Source organism: Alligator mississippiensis, chromosome 10, assembly GCF_030867095.1.
Source record: "Alligator mississippiensis isolate rAllMis1 chromosome 10, rAllMis1, whole genome shotgun sequence".
Lineage (NCBI taxonomy): Eukaryota > Metazoa > Chordata > Crocodylia > Alligatoridae > Alligator > Alligator mississippiensis.
In genome coordinates, this window is record NC_081833.1 from 32,117,703 (window position 1) to 32,136,822 (window position 19,120).

Here is a 19,120-nt window from a genome sequence, read left to right on the forward strand (position 1 = left end):
ACCTCCCATGGGTGACAGCCAGAGCTTGGGTGCTTCTGTGGCAGGCTGGGGGCTGCAGACCTGGGTCCCTGGTCCCACAGCCCTGGCAGTTGGGTGCCCCCTCCAGCAGGGCTGGGGAGGGGGTGCGGGCTGTGGATGGAGGCCCAGGGGCATCAGCAGGGCTGGGGGATTGTGGTTAGGGAGTGAAGGGCGCCAGCAGGGATCAGGGGCTGTGGCTTGGGAGTGATAGGCCTGCACCTGTGTCCTGGTGAATGAAGGGGGCAGGGGGAGCTCTGATTTTCCATGATAAAAAACCCAAAATCAAATACCAAAATGTATAGGTATTTAGAATGTATTTTATTATAATGATTGAGGCACTGGTAGTCTTCCAAATGGCTTTAAATTTGCAAATAGATCAATAAAACATTTGTTCAACTGATACATATCTATATTTATATATATATAGTGACATTTCATTTTAATCATGGATTTTGGATGTTTTATCAGAGAATTTGTGAGGCTTATCAAAGAACACCAGGATTCCTGCTCATCATCCAATACAGAACACTGTAGCCCAGCAACTCTCTGCTGGTGAAAGGAAGTCAGCACCAGCAGAGAAGCTGGCACCACTACCGGGCTTCAGGATTTGGGAACCATGCAGCACAGTCTGGGCCCCACTTACGAAGGAGGTGTATAGCTTCACTCATGGGTTCACTCACGGGTTTAGCTTCATTCACAGGTTATCAGTGGGATGGTTTCTTTTCACCGCACAAAATCCAAGGACTCAGCCCTCACAGCAACCTCCAACAGAGACAAGTTCGCCACAGTGCCAGATGACAGCACTTGGGGGAAGCTTTTCCCTGTGCAGATGCCCTGCCTCTCTGCATCTTACAGTCCAATGAATGGACAAAGAGACAATGCACTGCTGCCCATGGTGAGTGTTCCAGGACAGAAAGCCATTGGCTCTAGCTCAAGCTGATGTACACTGGGAGTACTGAACATTAAAATCTGCCAGCTTTCGCTAGCCTAGATTACAAGCCAGAAGCTTGTAATGAGGCCAGCCTCTCTGACTACTGGAATGCTCCAAACCTGCTACATCAGAGTACCCTGCCTGCTCCCAGCACCCATCCCCACCACCTTCCTAGCTCAGCAGCAGTCCTCACACCAGTCACTGGGGCTACTCCAGATAAGGACAGGATCCTGGCCTCAAGGTACTACTCTTTTCTTTCATAGCAAAGGCTCTAGCAATGGCTTCCAGAGTGGGAGGGGGAAGAGCAGACCCCGTGAAGCCCCCCTGCCTCAAACAGAGATGCATATTTTAAGCTCAGGGTTCCAAGGCAAATCGCTGAAGGGTGAAATGTAAGCCTTGGCCCCCAGGGAGTACGAGTACCTTTGTCAGGGCCCAGGCCTACTGTCTCCTGCTCCCCTCTAAAGCAAGCAGAAATCAATTAAGGAAACCAGCCTTCCACCTCTCTTCAGGCCAGCGTCTCTGGCCCTGAGCCCTGCTGTGTCATTCCTCAAGACATAGACACTGCTACCCATCACATCACCAGGGTCATCACTGCTCCTCAGTATGGCATGCACCAGAATAGCTGTGAGCACTGGCAGGGGGATAAGACATGTGGGAGCGAGCCAGTAAGTCCCAGATTCCATTACAGCTTTTACTTTCCAATGCAGAGAGGCCCTACATGGAGCCCAGCACGGACTGGCACCAAAGGGTCCCTTGGAGTTCTGGCTCTGCCCAGGCTTAGCGCCCACTGGACAAGGTGCACATCTGGAGCCAGGCACACATCTGTACTTACTCAAACTTCCTCAGAATGGGCTTGTCCCCATGCAAAGGGGGGTTCTCCTCTTGCCTGAGAGAAAAGATGAGTCAGCACCGGCTTCCCTCAGTGCCCCACCGCTCATGCTTTCTGCATGCTGTCACACTGCAGCCACCTCAGCTCCTAGCCTCAGGACTCTGTGTCAGGACAGTGCCTGGGGATTCACATTACACAGCATAGCACCTGCCACTACTTCTGTATTCCTCTGCCACTTCTCCTCCCAACCACTGCCAGCCCTGGTCCCTGGTCACAGTGCTGCAAAACAGGCTGTCTAAAACGATTACTTGTCACTGCTGGTCTACAACATCTCCCCTATGAGCCTCAATACTCACACCTCTATCTCTCTGCAGAGCTCAGTAGCCAGCATGACCAGGCAGGGAGGGTCAGAGCAGCGGAAGGACTCCCAGCGCACAGGGGCACAAGCACACGCCAAGGCGGGGCTACTCGAAGGGCTAGACATCTGGGATTTCAGGCATTACCAACCCCAGCTGATTGGCCACTGCACTGGGATCAGCCCCTCTGCTAAGATCACCTCTTACACACTAGCACAGGTGTTGTCAACCAGGAGTGCACGTAACCCTGGGTGTACTTGGGAAGGCCCCATGGGGGTATGTGGCAGCAGTGCAGAGAAGTGGTGACACTTCCGGTTTTGCCACTGGTGCTTCTGGTTTTGATCTCTCCCTTCTCCCCTACTTGTCAATTGACTGGGGGACTCCCTGCTTCTCGACCGGGGTACACCAAACAAAAAAGGCTGAAAACCCCTGCACTAGCACAAACCAAGTTAGAAAAACCCCAGTCAGGAGGCTGCTCCAGCTGACCAAAAGCCCAGGCCATAGAAGTGAGATCCAGCAACAACCAGACAGGCTGCTGCCTTTTACTCAGAGATCCCCAGTGCCATGTAGAAGCCAGACAGCCCAGACCTGGGTGATCTCACCCTGCTGCTGTGCTCTCCTTCTCATCTTGGCCAGGGACACTCTGGTCACCCCCAGTGGCTGACACTATCTTTGCTGGATAACCATACAAGTGCTCTGATCCCCTCAGCAGCTGCATGGTCAGGCAGTTTTAAAAGCAGTTGGGGGATCTGTAGGGCTGTGATGCGGGTCCCAGGGCAGTGAATGGAGCTCCTTCCACTCTTCATTCCTTTGTGAGGGATGACCGCCAACCTTTCAAGTTTCTGATGAGTGCCCAAGCAAGGCAGCCAGCTTGGAAGGTAGGTGCCTGCACCTGCTCTACACATTGGCCTGCCCTGGTGCTGGGTTTTGCTAGGTTCCAATAGATGGGTACCCCAAACAGAAGTGCAGGAAGTCAGATGGGCTCTGTAGTGCTTGGAATCCCCACAGAGAGGACAGGAAGAGGATAGGAAGCCAGCATACCAAGCCTTGTACAAATGAGCAGAAGTGTTTCCTGTGTAACCTTTGTGGGGTCAATTGTACCCAGGACAAGACAAGCCCATAGATTAAGGACCCTGGCTATTGTCCCACAACATATGTCACACCCAACAGCTTCAGAGGTCGGTCCATCTGCAGGATGTGGCCTAGGTCACTGAGTGAAATGTGAGTTATGGCCTGATGAAGGGGGAGCCAGGCAGGGCTAGGCACATTCTTGGAGGAGGGAACTGTGCAGCCATCACTCAGAGAGCAGACCCAGGCCTGGACCCAGCTGCTTCAGGGGTCCAAACACACTTCAAAGAAACTAGTGCAGTGCACACCCAACAGCCCAGCACAGAGAGGGGGGAGGCCTCTTCACCACAGCAGCCCGTTGGGCAGAGGGAGAAAACCACTGGAACAGCAGATAGGCACAGCATGCTGGAAAAGTGTCACACACATATACATTACATGTGTGGACGCATGCACGCACACATACATACACACACACACACGCAGAGCCCATGTCACTTACCAAATAGGGGTAGTATGGTGCAGTCTGCAAAAGGAAAGAGAGTTTAGGCAGAAGAGAATCAGTGCTGAGAAAAGAAGCAAAGAGGGCAGAGGTGGAGCTTTGAAACACTGCCCACTGCTTGCCAAGGGCACATCTAGGGACTAAGGCTCTGGCAGAAGAGGAGGAGGAGGCTTTTCAGGAAAGCACACAAGCCATTTCCCTAAGGTGTGGGTTAGGACCCCCACAGTATGCTGAAGCCCCTCCTCCATCCCCCCATGTGCCTCTCCACAGTCACCCAGCCTCTATCCAACCATTGGCAACAGAGACTAGAGGCCAACAGGCAGGAAGCCTCCAGGTCCTGCTCTCTTCTTTGGGTACTTGGATACTGCTGTCCCCAGAGCAAGGCTCCAGCTTAGCACATCTGACTGTGAGCAGCATAAGCTGGGTATCACACACAAGACTGCCCATTCTCCCTACCTGCAGTTCTACTTCCACACACAACAGCTTCCCCCATGCCCTTTCAAACACTTGGGCCACTCCAACTCATGCCTTGCATGCCCCAGTATCTCTGAGTCCTGGCTCCCAGAACTCTTGGGCCCCTTCTGGATCCTTCATTTTTCCCCCACAAAATACCATTCCTGGGCAGGCACTATGCCTAGGGTGGCTTATCCACACATGTCTCAGTATCCAGCTGCTTCCTAGAGGTCATCACTGTTGGGTGTGCAGTGAAAGCCATGCTCCCAAAGCAGCAGAGCTTGAGGATAAACCCTACCCTGCCTTCCCTCAGGAATAGCTCAGGCTGAGCAGTGCAAGTGATCTATCACATAATATGCCAGCAGAACCCAAAGCTTGGGGATAGTCCAAGCTCAGGCCATTGGGCATCTCTGTCAGGAGGCCTGCTTATCCTTGGTCTCTGTGGTCTTGAGAGAAGGCCCCAGAGTCACACTTCCAACATGTAGTCTCCACAGGAACAGCTCCCAGCTAGCCAGAAAAGACAGGTCCTTGGGCCCAGGGTCTCTCATGCAAGAAGAGCCAGGCCAAGAAACAAACTTTGGGGAGTGACAACTGGTTAAGCACACCAAGGCAACTCTGACTTACTTGTAAATGCTCCTCTCCCCAACGATGCTGGGTTGCTCCCTCTCCCCTGCCACAGCCGGCACAGAGAGCTGCACATTAGAGGCACTGTTGTAAACGCTCTGAAAGCATGGCCTGAAAAAGAAGTGATGCAGGGTGAGAATGCACCTCCTCTAGCCTGTGAACAGGCTACTCTCCACACCTCTGCAGCTCACAGGCCAGTGAGGCACAAGCACAGTCTTGCAAAAGCTATGACAAGCTCTGGCTCCAATACATTTATGGGCAGGTAAATCAGATATGTACACCTTTGGCAGGCGAGTGTTATGCACCACAGAAGCTAGGATTTGCTGCAGAAGTGCAAGCATGCCCAGCTGGGCTTTCAGCCCTGGCAGAAAGCCTGGGGCCAATGAAACCCTGAGGAATATGATGCAAACTGATAGCACACAGGCTTCTACCTGGCCAGGAACCAACCACAGCCACTGGACTGAGCTGGGTTTCAGTCTACCCTGTACTCTGCAGAAACCCCACTCCCCACACATAATCAGTAGGGCTGCGCAAAATTTTGATGGGTGTTTTGTTTCAAAGCTGTTTTGACATGTTTTGAGCTCAAAACAGCAAAATCGAAATGAAACAAAAGGCTTTGAAACAGCTTCGAAACAAAATGAGGGCACTCAAAACATTTCAAAAGTTTTGAAACTTTTTGAGTTTCAAAGCAGCCCAGCGGTGGGAGGTGAGGCAGAGCCAGAGCTGTGCTCCAAGCAGCTCCTCCAGCCCCACGGAGCTCAGCCTGGTGGTGGGAGGTGGCAGGAGAGCCAGTGGCAGAGCCTCTCCGAGCGCAGCCCTGCTGAGCACAGCCCGGTGGTGGGAGGCTCTGCAGCCCCATGGAGTTGAGCCTGGTGGTGGGAGGCGGTGGAGAACCAGTGACAGAGCTGCTCTGAGCACAGCCCTGGCCAGTGGATCTCCGCTACCTCCCACCGCCAGGCTCAGCTCTGTGGAGCTGCAGAGCCTCCCACTGCCAGACTGTGCTCACCAGGGCTGGGCTCCGAGCAGCTCTGCCACGGGCTCTTCCGCCGCCTCCTGCTGCCAGGCTGAGCTTCAAGCGGAGCTGCTTGGAGCACAGCCTTGTGAATCCTGTTGAGCACAGCCCAGTGGCTGGAGGCTCCACAGACCCACGGAGGTAAGCCTAGCTGGGGGAGGCAGCGGGAGGTGGTGGAGGGCCAGTGGCAGGGCCACTTGGGGCACAGCCCTGGCTCCGAGCACAGCCCTGGCCAGTGGCTCTCAGCCCGGCGACAGAAGGCAGGGAGAGCTACGGCTATGCTCCGAGTGGCTCTGCGAGCCCCATGGAGCTCAATCTGCCCTCCCAGCACTGCCATTGAGTGCTGGGAAGAGCCCGGTGCCATCCCTGCTGCAGCCCTGAGAGTGGCAGGTGCTGTCTGCCTGCAGCTGCTGGGTTGCATTGTGCCCCAAACCCCCGACGCGACACAGCCCAGCAGCTGCAGGCAGGTGGCATCCGTCACTCTCTGGGCTGCAGCAGGGGCAGCATCGGGCTCTCCCCGGCACTTGAGGCAGGCCATAGCAATGGAAAGGGGATTACTGCCACCTCAAAATTCACTGCAGCCCCCTCACCTACCTTCTCAGTGCTGCCACCAAGCCCAGACCTCCTTGGGGGTGCGGGCCCTCAGATCTGCACACGGGATGACAGAAGCTTGCCGCTGCTGCCTGGGGCCAGCAGCAGCTGCAGTCTTCCTGGTGCTAGGCACGGGCTGTGCCCAGCACCGGTCCCAGGTGGCAGCGGCAGCCTCCTGTCATCCCGTGTACAGATCCAGGGGCCTGCACCCCCAGGAGGAGTCTGGCATAGCCCCACAGCCCTCTTGGGGGTGCGGGCCTCCAGATCTGCGCAAAGGATGATAGTTTTGCTTTCAACGCTTGAGGCGCAGGTTCACAAAACCCCTGCACCTATCTCCTTGAAGCTTGGCAGGCTTTATACCCTCAGAAGAGGCTACCATCTCTGCAATTTTCATCTAAATCAGGATACAAGTGACAAAGTTATAGGCATTTTCATGATTCCCCATTATAGCCTATGGGCGAAATGTTGAAATGTGTTGAAATAGCAAAACAGTTTCAACAAAACAAAATTAAATGATGAAACAAAACACTGTCCCTTCAAAACAGCAAAACAGAAGTCGAAACAAAATGGTGCAGTTTTGCACAGCCCTAAATTTTTAAATAGTCTTGTACCAGATATACAGCTCCCACCCAAAAGACCTCTGTACACCACAGCGTCATACAGACACTGGCCTGGTCCGAGGTACCACCTCATGTGCCTAATTCACAGGTACCTACAAATAGATTCCCTCCTCCCTCCCCTGCAGAACATGCTGTACTTACTGTGCTGGGCTGCTTTCAGTAACAACCTCTGCAGGGGGCGAGAGTGCTGGGGGATGAAGGTCTTTGGCAAGGGATTCTATCAAGGTGCTGGAGTTCTCAGCCAGACGGTTGCTTTCCTGGACTGGGCTTGGGGAGCTGGCAGTGAAACTGACATCTATACCACCCCCTAAGGAGCGCCAGCCCCGCCGGCCCTCATCTGTTTTCCTTCGTTCCTTGCGTGCTCCCAATGGCGACTCCTCAACCCCATCTTCATATCTGAGTGCACTCTGTGGAGAACACAGGTGAGGATGGGACATGGGCAGTGTGTGCTCTTGCAGAAGCAAAGAAGCCCCCAAATACTCTGTGTTCCCTCTGCTATGTTCCAACACTCTTCACATGTTCACATGCACTGCCACCATACTGGCTGCCAGCTCAGACCCTGCCTCATCATCCGCAGGGATCCGGGCTTCCCATTTCCCACAGAAAAACAGGAAAAAAACATATATTTCCCTATTTTATCAGAGAAAAAATGGATTTTTCCTTGTAGCAGAGATACTTGTGGATTTCCCGTTTGCAAAGAGCTCTGCAGGAGGGCAGAGTTTCAGCCTGCAAGAGCTGATTGATACAAGGGCAGGAAACCCCCAACCCTGCCTGAAGGGGGAGGGAGAAGGGGAAGGCCAGGGCCTGAGGCTCTCAGTCACCCAAGGCCCAGCTTGGGCTCATTGTTCGTTCCTGGAGCCTGAGAGGCAAGTGGGACTTGCAGCTTGCAGGGCAGGACTGGCAGGGAAGCTGGCTGGGGACTGAGGGAATGGGGAGGTGTTGGGGGAAGACATGGAGTCCCCGCTGGCATGGATCCAGAGCAGTGCAGTATCCAGAGCAGCGTGAGCAGGGCTGGGGGGCTGTGAGAAAGCCTGGGGCACCAGCAGGGCCGGGGGGCTGTGGGGAGCCTTTAATTTTAATCCTAGATTTGGGGGGTTTTATCAGAGAATTTGTGATTTTTTTAATCAGAGAATGTGCAATTTTTTATCAGGGAAAACCAGGATCCCTGCTTATCGGCCTGCAACGTACATTCCAACAGTACAGAGCCTAAGGTTCCACCTAAACCCCAGAATAGTTTTCCAGACTTTCTAGCTGTGGAAATAGCATTCAAGCTTCAACCAACATCAACCTAATTTCTGGAGGGACAAGCCATACAGCACATGCATATTCATGTCACTTACAAGTTTTTATGCACCGATGTGAGTGACCCCAGCATCTGGAGCAGATAGGCAACCAATTATACAGGGGAAGCAGTTACAATAAGTGTTATTACCATACCTTCCCACTAGGTGGCAGGGAAGCCAGTAATACCATATGCAGGATTGGCAGAATTCAATTTTTATTTTTTTATAAAGTTAACAGCTAAAAGTGATCTTTATTTTTAAGCATTTCTATCAATTTTTATCAAATTAAATTTTCAGGATTGTGGGAAATTAGGGATGTGGGGGGCAGATAATTTAATGACAGTATACTGTTAAAAGCTTTATAAAATCACATTAAAATATCAAAAGTAAATATTCATAAATCAATAAAGCATACCTGATCAACTAGGGGTCGGGCTGGGCTTGGTGGGAGTTTGGCCCCTGCCTTGATCAGGCAGGGGCCAGGCGCAGTGGGAATTTTGTGCCTGATCCAGTGGTGGCCGGGCTTTCAGCTGCCAACAGCCCTGCCCCTCCAACCCTGCTTCCAAGCACAGCTCTCCCAGCACAGCCCCCAGTTCCCACAGTGGCTGCTCAAGCTGCTGCCAGAGGAGCAGTGTGCAGGTGGTACAGCCAGGGCTCCCCCTACCCCACCAGCATTGGCCCACTGCGCGTGCATGCATGTGCATGCACGCAGCACCCCTTGCCCTGGATTTTCTTACTCATCCTGGATTTTATTTTTAATGTCCCCCTTCTATAAATTTCGATTATTATTTCCATTGGTCTGCAAGTGTCAAGTGAAATTGCTATTTATCGACATTTACCAATAAAAATAGAGTCCTGCCAAGCCTAAGCATCTGTTAAGTGAAGGGATGCTCTGGGACAGAAGTAGACAAGCAACAAGGACTCCAGTTTAATTAGACTTGGCAGAATTCAATAGTTTTTATACTTTCGATGGACAATATTGATGTTTAATTTTAATTTATTTCAATTTTCACAACTGCATGAAATTAGAGGTGTGGGGGCAGACAAGCTCCCTCATCAGCTTTGTCAGTTCCTCTTCTGTTGTTTCCAGTCCCCTGGGGTTTCTGGGAGTTGCAGTCCAAACTACAGTCAGCACAGTTCTGTAGGACTGTTCCCCCTGTCATCACACACTCCATCAGCCATCATTTTTTTATGTCCCTTTCTATAAATTTTGATTATTAATGGTGGAAATATTTTTTGGTGGTTTGTGAATGTGAGGTGAGAGCGATGTTTATCAACATTTACTGATAAAAAACAAATCCTGACAAGTCTCAGGATAATTGACAGCAGTGCAGTTTGACCCCTGATTTTTCCTGGGGTCCCTTTATCTGATTCAAGTCAGTTATAACAATGTACGGCTGTATGTTGTATATCCTTTGCTGCTTTGTTTATCCCAGTGTAAGGCAGGTTACACCACTGTACACACTGTGCATCCAGGCCTGGAGTTAGCCAAAACCTCCATGATGTGAATTCACTCAGCCTTCCCCAGCCTCCCCTGCATGAGAGTATGAGTGTCTAGGATGCCCCTTGTCATTTCATCATTCACTCTTTCACTGTTGATCATCATTCTAAACAGATGGAATGGAGATGAGATGACAAAGACCAGGGAAGAGAAACAGATACAAAGCCAGTGAAGGGAAAGTGGCAGAGGAGGAAGGAGGACAAGGAAGGGAAGTGGTGCCACAGGGAGAGCATTTCCCATTGGAGAGGTATTCAGTAAGATGAGACAAGGCTGAGACTGACAAAAAATACTGCTACTGTGTTCCTCATGGAGAAGGGCTAGGATCTCAGGATGTAGGACATTTGTCAAGCAAGAGGCATCCAAGGTGCTGTCAACAACATTACTGTATGTGCCCACAATGCCAGTGCTTACTGGGAGGGAATGGGATTTCTGCCAGGTTCCTCCAGGGCCCGACTGCATGGGTCCTCTCTATGCAATCTCAGTATGTGGGGGGCACATCTTCAGTTCAGTGAGGCTGAAGTGTCTGGGTGCCAGCAGCCCCAGAGACAGTTATGCTCAGGCCAATGCCCTCCTCTGACTCCTGAGGGCATCTCATTGGTAGGTGGAACATTATGCTAGGGGTGTCCACCCTGTTCCCAGAATTGCCAGTATAAGCGGATGGGACTCTCAAGTGTGGGGTCTTTCCCTTCATAGCATCAAGAACAACAGCACTCTTAGGAACAGCACATGATGGGGGTTGGGCCCTGCACTGCAAGAAGCAACACAACTTACTTCATAGATTGCAAACTGCTGCTTCAAGTCAGGATCAGTGCCTTTGCTGTTCATGTGCTGCTGCATGATGCTCTCCATTCCCTGTTGCTCCAGACAGTCCGTCACATCGTAGAATGAGTCCTGGTCTGGGAGGGCCACCAGTGTCTGAGAAACACCAAAGCAACACAATCGGGACCGGGCCATCAATGGGCACTGCAGCCAGCCAAGCAGCCTCTGTGGCTACAAGGCCTTTTCAGATTGTGGGGAGAGGCTGTTTCCAGGCTGTGAAAAAACTGAGGCCCAGACATCTGTGCTTTGCTTCTGGAGGAGTCGAGGGAAATCAGACCCCATGAAGGAGCTAGTGGGGTGGCACAGCATAGGTCAGTCTAAGGCCACCCCTACCCTTGTCATACTAACCTTGTTAATGAGCATGATGGTGAACAGCAGCAGCTCTGTGTCAGCCCCATTGCGCTGCTCTAGGATTGCCATCAGGTTTGACCATGGATTTGCACCTAGGAGACAGCAACACATACATGGCAGACAACCCTATGTACAGGGCAGGCCTTTCCTCCCAGCACCAGGTCCCACACACCTCCCCAGGATCCTTCAGGGTGGCACTGAGCCACATGGTACCACCTCTGTAGTTACTCAGCCTGGATGAAGAGGCTAATGTTGGGGGGCAGAAGTGGCAAAAGTTGCAGGGCATGCACCACATGTGGACAGGGAGGTTTAGTGGTCCAGGACTGCAGCCTGCAGGGAGCTATGAAAAGGGATTCCATGTCTCAGCATCCACCAAGGGGCTCTGTCCCAGACACAACATCCTGCAGTGCCATCAATCAGGTGGCAAGGAGCAGCCAGGCACACACAGTGCAGAGTGCCTGGGAGCTTGGCCACATTTGTCCTGTGGCTGGGAAGGTCTCCTGCTCCAGCCAGCTTCCTCATTGGAACCTGTCCTCCCTGGGTCCTCAATGCTGAGCAGCCAGAGCATCCCTGGGGGATGGCAGGGCCTGTACTGCTCTGCCTGTTCCATGCAGCAATCACAGACCTGCTTTGGGCAGCTCCTCTGAGGGCACTGCTCCTGGACCCCACAGGGGGTCCCCACATGGGACTCCTTTCCTTGCACTGCACTTCAACTGCCAGGGCTTTCCAGTTCAGCGCTGGGCATAAGTAAATGTAGTGAGGCCAAAGGAGATGACAGCAGAAACGCTTGCTCTCTCAGGAATCCTGCTGTGTGAGTTCTTGCTGGTTGCTTGGCCTTCCTGCAGCCCACGCAACACTAGTTGCCACCACAAACGTTCCATTTCCTCCATGCCTGGCCAAGAGGAAAAGGTTTGTCTCTCTGACATGGGCCCTGGCTCAGCTCCTGTCCTGTCACCATATATAGACCATGCCATGGTGGGGTATGCCGCATGGAGTTGGCCAGAGGTAGGGCAACTAGTGTAAGGCTAAGAGTGCATATGGCATGTTCTCAAGAACAACGTTTATTAACCTGTGGGTTGCAATCCAAAAGTGGGTTGCAAGAATATATGAAAGGGCCACAAACAAAATTTAAGAGGGCACTCAAATCAGGTTTATCTCCCTCCTGCCTGTGCCTATGCTTTCATTCATACAGTTTTAATTCTTAGATGGTGGAAAGAAGGATCTCTCCCCGCCTCAACAAACTTTAGATACCACTAATGCCCTGACCTGCTGGGACTGCCAAGCACAGGGTGCACTGCCTGGCACATCCTTGAGATGGAGCATCAGGCTCATGCAGTGAGTAGTGCTCAGAGAGCAACACCAAGCCCCAGGAGCAGCAACCTTGTACCCTGTGACTCCTGGGACAATGAGTCTGTTAGTGCTAGAGAGCATTTGGCAGTGCCTTCTCCTACCTGGGACATCACCCACAGCCTGCTCTATCCCTGTCTCTCTCCAATATGATACCTCAGCCCATTCCCCTGAAGGATGGCCATGCTCTTTGGTGACCATGATGGCACCCACAAAATGTTGGTGCAAGGCTCTCTGAGAGCTGGGCACTAACAGCATCACCAGTACAAATACATGTCTGGAAAAATGGCCCACCCCTGAAGTTAGAGGCTGCTCTGTGCCCGTGGAGGCATGAAGGGACAGAATTAGACCAACACTTCCCTTCTCAGATCAAGAAGGCCCCTGACACCCCATAGCTTAGTAGTCAAGGAGGTGGTCCCAGGACTAAGGCTGCTCTCCACTGGACTGACACAGAAGGGAGCTGAAGGAAGAGGGGAAAGGGGGCACATGGGGAACAAACAGTTAGTGCCTGAGCCATGGCATGCCTGCTGTGACTATAATGCTGGCTGAAACTGCCCAGCCAGCATTAGCCTGGCACTACAAGACTTATCCACAAGCTGTCCAAGTGATGCAGTCCTGAGTGCAGGAGAATGAGGAGCAGGTTCTGATTACCAGCAATGCCCTGTTCCCTTTTCCACCTCCAAGTTGAGGCTATGGCACCTCCCACCCTATTTTTTCCCCCCACCCCCATACTGACAGGGGTAACCCCAAGGGCAAGAGAAGGGTCAGGACTGCTTCTGCCTCTCAGTGAAACATGAACATATACACTGGTACCATACCTGTGTGCCTTCCAGAATAGACCCACAAGGGTTATTAGAGACCCTCTAAGGGGCCCAGCAAGAGGCCTCCACACAGGTTTTAATTCCAGGCATATAGACTGCAGGAAGTGAGAGAAAACAGGCACTTCCAGCATGGCAGGCCCCATCTACTTCTGCTCCAGGTCCAGATGGGGTGTGTAGACACCATTCTCACCTCTCTTCTGGTCCACCATGTTGATAGCCTCTATGAGAAGCTGGGCGTTGGACTCCGTGTACTCCACAAACACAAGCAGCAGCTTCAGTGCTGTCTTCACCACCAGGCGGTACTGGGGAGACAGGGGGACATACTCTGCTGAGGCCAGAAGTTTAATGAGCTGGATAAAGGCTCCACACTTGCCCTACAAGTCCAGAGCCTATCGGAGAGTGAAGTCACTGCAGCCACCCTTGCCCTTATCATGGAGAGGAGGCTGCAGGGCTCCCTGTGACATAGAAGCCACTCCTGGTCCAAAGCTGGGCAGCAGCAGGCTCCAGTAAGACACCAGTGAGCTGCTGTGTCTCCAGAAGGACAATGCTGCCTGCTCCAGAGGTTAGTGTACAGAGCCTGCTCTTGTCCATCTTGCCCTCTGCTCTTCTCTGCCAGGCACTGGAAGGCACATGTAGCCTGGGGACAGTGGCCCTACAGGCATATAAATATACTACACCATTACACTTGGCCTGAGGACAGAGCATTGAGTAGACAGCCCTCAATGACTGTGCAGAGCCTAGTTGGAAGGGAAGCGAAGCACAGGTCTTGTGCTGGGACAGGTACCCAGCTAGGGAGGGTACATGACAAGGTGCACAGCTGAGGCACTGTGCCAGTGCACTCCCTAAGGAGGCTGTGTTGGAAGGGTAAGTGGAAGGCCAAAGCCAGGCTCCCCAGAACAGTGACAGGCAGCATGTGCCCAGGAGCAGTAGCTAATCCTTTTGCGGAGCAGGGGTGCATAGCTGGGGGAACTCACCAGGCTCCCAGTCAGCGTGTAGAGCCATTGCACTGTCTCATTGTGATCAATCACCCCCTGCATCCCATCCACAAAGAGCATGATCTGACTCAGTGCTGGAAGGAAAAGCACAGTTAGAGTCATGGCACTTCATGGCTCAGTAGGAGGAAATGTGTTTCTCTCCCTGCCCCAGCCTGGCTCCATGATCACAGTTTCCTCATGCATGAGGACCTGGCTAGGAGGTGCTGCCACTGGGGGCTGTGGGTCTCTCCCCCTCCCACTGCCTCCAATTCCAGACATGACCCCATGGCATTGGGCAGAGGGCTGCTCCAGTTACCAACCTCGCAGGATGTAGTTCTGGTAATTCTGGTCAGCCTGTGCCCCCACTTTGATCAGGCACGTCAACCCCTCTAGGTTCACAAACTCCGGCACCAGGTCCTTATCCTCCTGCAGCACAAACCAGAGAGCTCACTGATCTACTCCCACAAGACAGAGGCCAAGCCTGAGACAAGGGCGTGAGCGACTTCATGAGCAGCTCCCCTAGCGGCAGCCTGCAATGGTGTGGGGATGGGAAAGAATGGCAGGGATTGATAGACAAGGGTGTTAGAGTTGGGGGAGCCCAAGGGCTGCCCACGCAGTGCAACCGGTAGACTCATTTGCACAGAGCAGGGCTCGGAGAGGAAGGGGCCACCTCACATTGCCCACACTAAGACAACAGGCTAAATGTCAACATTAACTACTTCGTTGCAGATCGGTTCAGCAGGAACCTCCAGATCATCTGCAAGGCCGCTGCAGTCAAATGTTACAAATGACACTAAGGCAACAACCAGAGGAAGAGATAGTTGCTACAAAGACAAAGAGTCCAAAGGCTCCTGCTGTACACCCCCCTCCCCATGGTAGAGACATGCAGAGGGAAGAAGCTATATAACAAACCCCAACTGCCCCCAGGCCAAAAGCACCAAGTCCCAACTTCCAGCAGCCCAACCTCCAGCTGCCACAAAACAGGAACACGCAGCCCAGCAAAATGGCAGGCAGCATGAAACAGTGACATTCAGTATTCATTCATATTAGTAACTGAGGAGACTGGCTTGTGAAGTACCCCAGCCCCTCAGGTGAGCCCAGAATCTCCGGCGTGCCCCAGTGCAGCGTGACACTAGCACACGAGCCCTGGCGCACAGCAGCAGGCTCAAGAGGTCCCATGGCTCTGGGTTGAGGGCTTGGCTCCAGGATGCTTTGCAGGGTTTGAGGGACTGTACCTGAAAGAGCTGCTTCAGGGAGAAAAGAGAGCGCCTCAGCTCCGGCCCCTGGGAGTTGTACAGCTTTTCTGAAATGGGACAAGACAGACACAGCTATTCCATTAGGCAGTTTTAAACAAGGGGCCTCAGGTTTCCCCTAGCAACAGCTAAGGATGTAAACTATCCCCAAAGCTGCCAGCGAGCACAGGCTGGCCAAGACGCACCCCTTGGAGTCAGAGGCAGGGCAGTAGTGTCCTCAGCCAGCACAGCCCTGTCTGCTGGTTTGGCCCTAGGAACTGACATGGCCACCATCATGCTGGTTTATCCCAGTTTCAAAATCCCTTGGGGGTAGGGTGGGGGTGGGAGGTACAGCCAAGCCAGGCACACAGGCAGGCAGGGGAGGGGGAGGGGTCAGCCCCAAGCTAAGAATAGCTTCCCACAACTCCACACTGATGCTGAGCTGGAAAGTGTATCAGGCACCAAAAGCATTTCCCGTCACCTTGTGAGATCAACCATGGCTGCTATGGTACCGCCTCAGGGGTACAAAACATGACACCCCATTACACTAGGTGCCCAACACATGCAGTAACAGATGATCCCTGCCCCAAAGAGCTGGCGGTCAAACAGCCCAGGAGGACCCCATGGGGAAGGGGCAGAACAAGCTGTCAGAGAGAACAGTGCAATGGCACCAAATGGCAGGACCAGAGATGATCCCAGCAGGGTGTGGGGCCCCCCTCCCCCTCCCCTGGCACACTTATGCCGGGCCCGGAGTGAAAGCCCTGGCACACCGGCCGCGGTGGCTGGAACTTCTGGCCAGAACAGGCAAAGAGCCGTCCAACCTGCCAGGCGGCGGGTGGGCTAAACTGCAGCCGCCGCCTCTCTGCCCGGCTCTGCGGGCCACCCAAGTGCAGGGCCCAGGGCGATTGCCCCGATTCACCCCTCCCCCCACCAGGGATGGCCCTGGGCAGGACAGCTTCTTTTGTAAGATAAGTTTAGTGGGGGGGGGGATTGGCCAAATGGAAAGAAACTTGAGTGAGTGCGCCAAGGAAAGGAATAAGAATAAGAGGGGGAGGGCAGCTGAGGTGAAGAGACAGGGCAGGGAGGCAAAGAACTGGGAGTGAATGGCGCCTCAGCCACAGAGCATAGGCAGCGGGCTCCAGGTTGTCAGAGTGGCTGGAGGTCCCTGCTTCAGTGGCATCTTCAAGTGCTAAGACTGGCTGGAGGAGCTGGTCATCTCTGCAGCCTTCTCCCAAGCTACACAACAGGTGAAAGATGGGAGGCTCTGACTGGACACTGATTTCACAGTGTTTGTGTGTGCACACGCACGTGTGTGTGTGTGGGGGGGCTCCTTTGCACAGCCCTGAGACAAGAGGTGGCTGCAGATCTGCCTTGCCCCAATGTCACTCCTTCCCCTGCAGTACAGCAGACCCTGCTTTGGCTTTTTCTGTTCCTACCAGCTGGTGACTTTCCCCCATGGGGACACTTAACAAGGCGTTAACCCTTAGAGGCAGGACACTATTGGTGCCCTCAGAGAGAAGCACAGGGCTCAAAAAGTTTATTGTGATGGAAAGAGCTGCTTCAGAAGCTTCCCAAAGGACTAATTTTGGGCTAGCTTGGACAGAGGTCTTCACAGAGAGGGGACAGATCTGACCCCCTGAACCAGCTCACACCCTGCTCCACCCCCCATGGCAATCAGTTCCCCACCACAAAATAACTGCTGTGCTCTGCTCCCCATACATGGAGGGACTTTGGAGTCAGGGTGATGCCCTCTCTGCCAAAACCCCTACAGGATTATACAAACACCGTGAGCAGAGCTCCCATCCACCTTCCCAAAACTGAAAGCAGCCCATTCTCTTAATACAGGCAGGATGATGAGCTAAGTGCCACCATGAGGCACAGAGCTGGAAACTGTGCAAAAGATGACCCTACCATGAAGCCACAGCTCATAAATACTTTTCTGAGCCTGAGGTCACGCGTATAAACTCCAACAGGCTGGAGAGGACTGAAACTGCTGACTCACATGGGCTGGCAAGGCCCAGTGCTTCCCAAACTGACTGGCTGCAGCAGAGCCTGGGAGGAGAGAGGCCCCAGCCCCGCCATCCCAGCGCCTTCATGCAGTAGCTAAAGCAATGCTCCCTCCTGGCCAAAGCACAGACCCAAGGTAGCGACCCACCTCAGAACTGAAAACCAAATCATTCAGGCCCTGCCCCAGGGTATTGCACTCCCTGTTACCCCACACCAGATGCTCTTCAACATGTAGGGCCTCATGACCAGGGATCCTGGTTTTCTGATAAAAAAAATCCCCAATTTTCAGATTGAAAAAAGTAACCCCAAATCCAATTTTTTCCATGACTAAAATGAAACACCACTAATACATATCTCTATATATTAGTGGTGTTTCATTTTAATCACACAAAAAATGTGCATTTTGGGCTACTTTTTTAACCTGAAAACTCAGGATTTTTTTTTTTAATTAGAGAAAACCAGGATCCCTGGTCATTAGCCAAATATATCATGGGTCAGATGAAGGGCCCAGTCAGCCTGCCAGCAAAGCAGGAGTAGCAGCAGTCAGGAAGCCAGTCCAAAATCTGCCCCCAGAAAACCTCCACAGCAAGCTGCCCCACACCATGACACCAAGCTTGGCCCACCACTGCACCTGCAGGCAGTGCCTGCAGCGGAGGTGGAGGTGGAGGTTCAGTCCCAGCCGCTGTTTCCAGCCCTGAGTAGCTCTGGCAGCACTTCTCTGGGGAGTGAAACTGCCCTACCCAGTCTCCGCCCAGAGTTGTGTGTGGTTCTTCCTGGAAGTCTGTGTGAGGCCTCAGAAGCATTTCTGCAGCACGCTCCTCCCGCTTCTGGCTGCAGGCAGCCCGCCTGCACACCTTCCCTCCATACCACTAATGTGGAGCTTTTATGCCCCCACAGCCCAGTCATTCTCAGGGCTTGGGAGCTGCAGATGGGTTGAGTGGCAGTCAGGAAACAGCTGGGGACTGGCCTGGGCTGGCTATTTTGAACTTGTCATCTTCCTGTTTCATGTTTTTTTTTTGTTGCACAACAATGAAACAAATATCTCCTTTGGCTTCTTGAACAAAGAAGAAACAGGAACTCTGCTGAGCAACAGCCTCTCTGCGCCTTTAACAAAGAGGCAACAGAAGTCAGCTGCACCTGGGCTCATGCCCAGTCTGGCCTGAGCAGGCAGCATGACAAGGTGCTGTGCCATCACAGGTGAGCATTGCTTAAGACTCTCCATTCAGGCAAAAGGTGAAATCATAGGACATGACAGAAACACAACCGCTGACCTCCTCTGACCTCGGCACCTTGAGTAGTGCAAAGTGTGGCTGAGCAGAATAGTGCTCTCTGTCACATTTGTCTGCACTGCCTCTGAGGTGCAAAGCACCTTGCAGACCATGGAGCCTGAGAGGTGCAGGAAAGTCAAGCACCAACACGATCCCCACTTCAGAGAGGATGATGTTCATTCTTATCTGGCAAAAGTGACAATGAGAAGATCTGACTGCAGGCAGCAAGGAATCTACCCTGGTGCATCAAACAAGGGCTCTGTCTTGGCTGGCCTCTGGTCTCCTGGTGCAATCAGACCTGGGTAAACCAGAGAACGGGCAAAGCCTCTCCTTAGCACACATGGCAGGTTGTGCAATTTTGTACATGGCGGCAGATTCCTTCCTACCCTCTGAAGCCAGTGGCTGAGGATCTGACATGCGAGAGCTACTGACTCCTCTCTTAGCTCACAGCACATCACACCAGTGACATGAGACTCAGCATCTTGGAGGTCAGAGCACAGGAATAACAGATGTCTA

General features: G+C 52.8%; 1 protein-coding gene across 1 annotated transcript in view; it reads right to left on the minus strand.

The window, feature by feature from the left end:
- FHOD1 (formin homology 2 domain containing 1) overlaps window positions 1–19,120 on the minus strand; it is a 73,275-nt gene that overhangs the window by 15,056 nt on the left and 39,099 nt on the right. Inside the window, exons 4-11 of the mRNA XM_014595363.3 lie at window positions 15,333–15,400; window positions 14,418–14,523; window positions 14,098–14,192; window positions 13,314–13,425; window positions 10,953–11,047; window positions 10,557–10,700; window positions 7,143–7,408; window positions 4,779–4,889 (exon numbers count right to left, since the gene is read on the minus strand). Coding sequence (XP_014450849.3) covers window positions 4,779–4,889; window positions 7,143–7,408; window positions 10,557–10,700; window positions 10,953–11,047; window positions 13,314–13,425; window positions 14,098–14,192; window positions 14,418–14,523; window positions 15,333–15,400 — 997 coding nt within the window. The remainder of the gene's footprint in view (window positions 1–4,778; window positions 4,890–7,142; window positions 7,409–10,556; window positions 10,701–10,952; window positions 11,048–13,313; window positions 13,426–14,097; window positions 14,193–14,417; window positions 14,524–15,332; window positions 15,401–19,120) is intronic.